The sequence below is a fragment of the Cephus cinctus genome, unplaced genomic scaffold (assembly GCF_000341935.2).
Source record: "Cephus cinctus unplaced genomic scaffold, Ccin1 Ccin1_scaffold1449, whole genome shotgun sequence".
NCBI classification, from domain to species: Eukaryota; Metazoa; Arthropoda; class Insecta; order Hymenoptera; family Cephidae; genus Cephus; species Cephus cinctus.
Window position 1 is genome coordinate 3,997 of NW_014333824.1, and position 5,343 is coordinate 9,339.

At 44.7% G+C, this 5,343-nt stretch overlaps 1 protein-coding gene across 1 annotated transcript in view; it reads right to left on the reverse strand.

Moving 5' to 3' along the window:
* Positions 1-4,141: 4,141 nt before the first annotated feature.
* LOC112495168 overlaps positions 4,142-5,343 on the reverse strand; it is a gene marked incomplete at its 5' end in the record, with an annotated part of 1,406 nt that continues 204 nt past the window's right edge. Inside the window, one exon of the mRNA XM_025090444.1 lies at positions 4,142-4,381. Within this exon, the coding sequence (XP_024946212.1) occupies positions 4,166-4,381 (216 nt within the window). The remainder of the gene's footprint in view (positions 4,382-5,343) is intronic.

Below are 5,343 nucleotides of genomic sequence, written 5' to 3' on the forward strand. Positions count from 1 at the left end.
GTCTCTTGTATCTTATTCAATTACATGCAGATAAACAGGGACATTACGACGATACTCTTAGTGTTATTGGCCTAGGGCAAGCAGGTCTTGCGGGCTGGCTCGCGACGTCATCTACGCTCCGTTTAAACGTGTTCTGATTGGTCGCATTACTGCAACATCAACCTTGATTATCTCAAAATTTTGGTATATGAAATAAAAAATGAAAATACACGTATTTTTTAGAATTTGACAAGGAATGCAACGATGTTACTACAGTGCGTTTCATAACGAACACCCTGTATATGTTAATTTCATGTAAGAAAACTGACAGTCTCTTCGCTGTATTGTTATGCCCCACGATAGGATTCATCGTATAGTTAATCTCCAGACGCAAAGTCAGCATTAGACGAATGCTGACCCTATGTATAAGGCGTTAAGATAAAAGCGATGAGAGACACTTTGTGAGCCACAGCGGTCAATCACAAAGTTTCTAGCTAAGAGTGAAGTCCTGGACTGTAATTCATAGTTGTGAATAATTAGTATAATTGTGCCTACTCCCATTAGATTTGTGCGACTTTAGTATTAACATTATACCAACTTCAATAAACTACAATAGTTCTCTATATAATTCCAAATCGGTGCAATTATTTATTTGTGATCCTAAAGAACTCATGACGGCATAACAGTATACAGTAACGTCCAATTGAAGTGCAACACTTAAATTTTTTTACACATCTGTGAAAGTATGACAGATTTCGAAAAACCAAAGACATGTTTTTCAGGAAATTTCCTTCCCGTTCGAATGGTAAAGGTTTTGTCCCGATCGGATACAAAATTGCCGAATGGCAGGGGTTGGAGTAAAAAGTGCATTTTGGAACTTTTTGAAAAATTCGAGATCTAGTAGTTCCGAAAGGAAATTTATATTTCTAATTAGGGCACGAGAGAGAGCATCCTTCGGGATTAAAAAAAAAAACCCATTGAAAACCTGTAGGATCACTCTAGATGGTGTTACACCCCCTTGAAGTGAAAACACTTAAATGGCCATAACTTCCGAACGCGCCGGCCAATCTGGTCCAGTTTCTGCATGATATCATCTTTAATGATAATGCAGATTCTCACAAAATTATTGTTCTCGGGGATGATCCCGTGACGGAGATCTCGAGATTTCGCAAGCGCACCCGAAGCTTCCCCACCATTTTTCATTAGGAAAAGATGAAATAGAAGTTTCATTTCTATCCACGTTGTAGCTGAGATTTCAACGATTAAAACGCGCTATCCGTTTGAAAAACGCCTAAATTTCGCGAGTTCCGCTCGAGGCGCTCGAGGGACAAATGCTTGGCGCGCGTGATAGGGTAGTAGTCCCTCGAGCGAAACTCGCAAAATTTAGGCGTTTTTTCGTATTGAATACTCGTATTTGGATGAGTAGTATAAGTTGGAGAGTTCTGGACCAGGAGACCTGTAACCGACATATACCGACACTCCAGAGCCTTCGAAGGTGGGTGTCCGTGCTAAGTTACCGTCGTGAGCTCTACGATTTCCGGAAGTGACGTCATCAGGACCCCTCGATTCCAAGAATTTTCGCTCGATTCCGGGAATTTTGCGTCACATTCTGGGAATTTTGCGCTTGATTCCGGGAATTGCGCACGATCGAGAACCTTCTAGAACATTCTGGAAGCTTCGACGGTTCGTGTCCGTGCTAAGTCGGGAAGGTTCGCTCCCAGAGCCGACGGTCCTCTCGCGCGAAGTTTTGAGACAGCCCCTTTCCCCCCACTCCGGAACGCCTTCCAGAAGCTTCGACGGACTCGTGCACGTTCGTGCAGGTTTCGGACGTCAGCCCTCAGCCCGTTTGACCTCGAACGTAATCTCGCAGAATTGCGCAGCATCGCTGATGCAATCCTCCAGGAATTTTCCAGAACTTTTGTCCCTAACTTCATAGCGCAGGTTAGTGCGTAGCATCGGTGAATCAGAGAGAGAGAGACGAGCGGCATCCCCTTTGAGCTCAGTGCCGAAAAGCGGTTTCGGCGACTTTTGCGTCGAGGTTGATTCCAGGAAAAACGATACCCTTCCCATGCAGATTTCGGACGGCAGGCGATTCGACCTCGAACGTTATCTCGCAGTGGTCGCGCGTCACCCTCCTCATCCCACTGAAGCAACGTTTGTAATCGTACTCTTAATACTATGTATACGTGTTAAATAAATATATACAACTTGTTATTATATCTTATGTCTTTATTCACAATCAAAAAATACATTCCAACAACAACCAATTCCTTAATAATTTAACGTTTTCCATCGAACATTGGAAATGGGAGGCATGATGATGCGAACAGCGAGTGAGTAAGTTCTTTCGCAGATTTTGCAGCGAAGGGCATCCCAGATCTCCCAGATCCGCGATGTGTTCGGTTCGTTCAATGAAAGCTCCCAACCAAACTTTCTTCTCCAATCCTTTTACATAGATCTTAGATGCATTTTGCAGAATAACTCGAAGAATGTTTCTAGCTTGATTGTAAGCAATGTCCCCAGCGCTCCAGGATATACCATGAAAATTACGCTCGAACCATAAATTTATACTTTTGTATTTAGCCGGTAGATGCTTCCATGGACAAGGTGGTTGAAACAGGAACGTTGCAGGTTCGGAGAAATTGTTGTCGACTCCAATCTCGGATAGCTCCTTCAGGACAAACTCGTTCGTGGATTTCTTGAAACCTTGTACGTCCACGATAAATTCCATTTTTTATGAACTGCACAGGGGGCTACGATTACAGCGTCTTTATACCAATTTCATCACCCCACCACTGATTGGGTTGTATTCCACTATACGATCGTGCAGGATCAGGCAGAATACCGATGTATCGGCAGCGAAATTGTTTTGCGCTTCGAATTCCAGACGAATATCGACGGGTCCGAGTTTGAGTGACTCGTTTTGTTTGGAGCAATCGATAACGATCAATGGAGCGTACTCGAGAAATTCATTCTTCTTAAGCAAAGGCTCGGGATCCTTGTCATAGTACGTAGCTTGAAAGTTTACATACATCTCGTACAGCAGGGCAAACTGATTATGATCAATGTCAAGATTCAGATTTCCATAGGGATAACATTGCGAATTCAAAAGGAGCTTAACGTCTCTGACGTTGCAGTGGTCAAAGTGACTAGCGTTCTTATTTTTCTTATTCTTTCTGCCCGTCTGAAAACCCAGTATCACGTATCGTGGTTTCTCCAACTGAGTCGACGTCTTGACGGTCCACACGTGTTTCGAAGTGGTGGGGAGTAGAGGGTACTCGTACAGCTCCCAGGTACGGAAACTCAGGGAGATGGGTGCATCTCTCTCGATGAATTTCAGCAGTTGTATCTTTCGTCGATTCGACACCTTTACTTACGGTATCAACCATTCCAATTTGTGAATTACGACTTTGCATTCTTTCGCAGCAGTTTGCACTATTGCAATGACATCGCTCTTTGCTCTCGTCAGAATCAACTCATGTTTAGCGTTAACGACGATCTTGCGATAATCTTCAGCGAAACCCAGTATCATACTCAGCGGAATGAATACGTCGAAATAAACATCCGCATTGGTCAACTTCTCCCGTTCTCTGACGTCGAGCCAACCGGCGTTCTCCATCGAGGATCGTTGGCCGGGACTCAGGGAAACATATCCCTTCATGAGACTCGTGAGACCAACATTCTTGTTCCGAACGATCTCTATAGCATTAATTTCGTAGCGAATCTCCTCGAAGAGATGGCAAATGGCATTGTTTACCAGAGTCGTGCTCGCAGTCGCTGTGGACCCATCTTCCTTGACCAGCTTTCCATACACGTGCAGCGAACTTTTGCTCGGTAGTAAGCATAGGTCTTGATGTTGAACGGAGATTCGAACCTCGTCGCTGTTGTTGAACGTTGACGAGGCGTAAGGTTGATGTGCGTGCGTTTCATTGTGTGCTATAGATTCATCGAAGACGATCGGTGTCTGAATGTTCAGCGTTTCTTCCTCCATGGTATGCGGCAGACGAAAAGAACGCAACAGAACAAACGCTTTACTTTCCTCTCGTGACCTTGAATCCTAGATTTTCCAGAAACAAGACGTTTCGACGTGTTAGCGCCTTGAGAAGCGGTTGACGACTGATCCTCCTTTGGCATATCGGCCTACTATTATAACCATTGACGATTTTTCTATTATAGACGATACCCATTATCGCATGGATCTGACGTGCAGCCTGATCGTTATGACTTCTCCTTGAAAATTCACCAGATCCCCGTCTTGATCGACTATTCGCAGCTGCAGGTGATCTATCGTCTTGGTAGCGATCGGTAGATAAATGACGTGTGATGGCACCTCTATGATCTTGTATCCGGGTGGCACGACCGGAAAGAATTCGTGTATGGTGTGCACTTTACGTTCGTTGATGTAAGCGCCAGTCGTGACGTTGCATTCGACTCGTAGGGCGTTCACCTTGAGAATGGCGACCGGTACGTCGGACGTGTGTAATTTATTAGCCTTCAGAACGCGTTCAGTGAAGCCCAACAAGCGACCTATGGAATCGTTGGGTCGAAAGTCGACATCACGGTTGCACTTAATTTCGCTGCACAACGTATTATTATTAGGTTTAATCTGAATGACGATGCTCTTGTCCGTCAACGCGCTATGCACGTAGTATTCGATATCTTCAATCTCGTAGCTACCAGTGGGTATAGTGATAACTTCATCTCCCACGTAGAGCTTGTTGTGATCCGTGTCCACGTTGGGAATGGAATTGAACGTCAGCAACTCGATGAGCCCCACAGCGTAATTTTTGTACGGGGAAAGCTCGATAGGAGGAAAGTATCCGGCTTCCAGTATAGATGAGGTGCCTGATAAAGTCAACGTGAATGAATCTTCCATGATTGCGAACGTTAGACTGACCTTGCGAAATTACATAGCAAGCTTATATAGACGATACTTATTTTTACGATTTAATTGTCCGCATAGGAACTTCAGACACAAGTGTCCACATGCAAAAGTATCGTACTGCTGATATCGCTCGTAATTGTACTTTACACTACCAACACCGAGATATCCGATAAGATCTAGCGCCGGTCGAAGATTGCCGAAACTGTCGAAATAAACGACTCGATCGTTCAGCTTCTTGTACGCGACCCAGTGTGTTCCTGGACCATCTTCGTCGTCGAGATTGACGATTGCCGACTCGTACTCGTACGGTCCACCCTTCGGCATAGCGTTCCGCATGAAGACTCCGCGAAAATATGGAATCTTCATGATCTTGGCGTACTTTAGCAGATCCGCATCGGTCAACGCTCGGCGTGGTAGTTTCACTTCAAGTTTTTTGGCTTCAGATGAAGGCCTAGTCCCTTTTTGTAGGGTTTCAAATA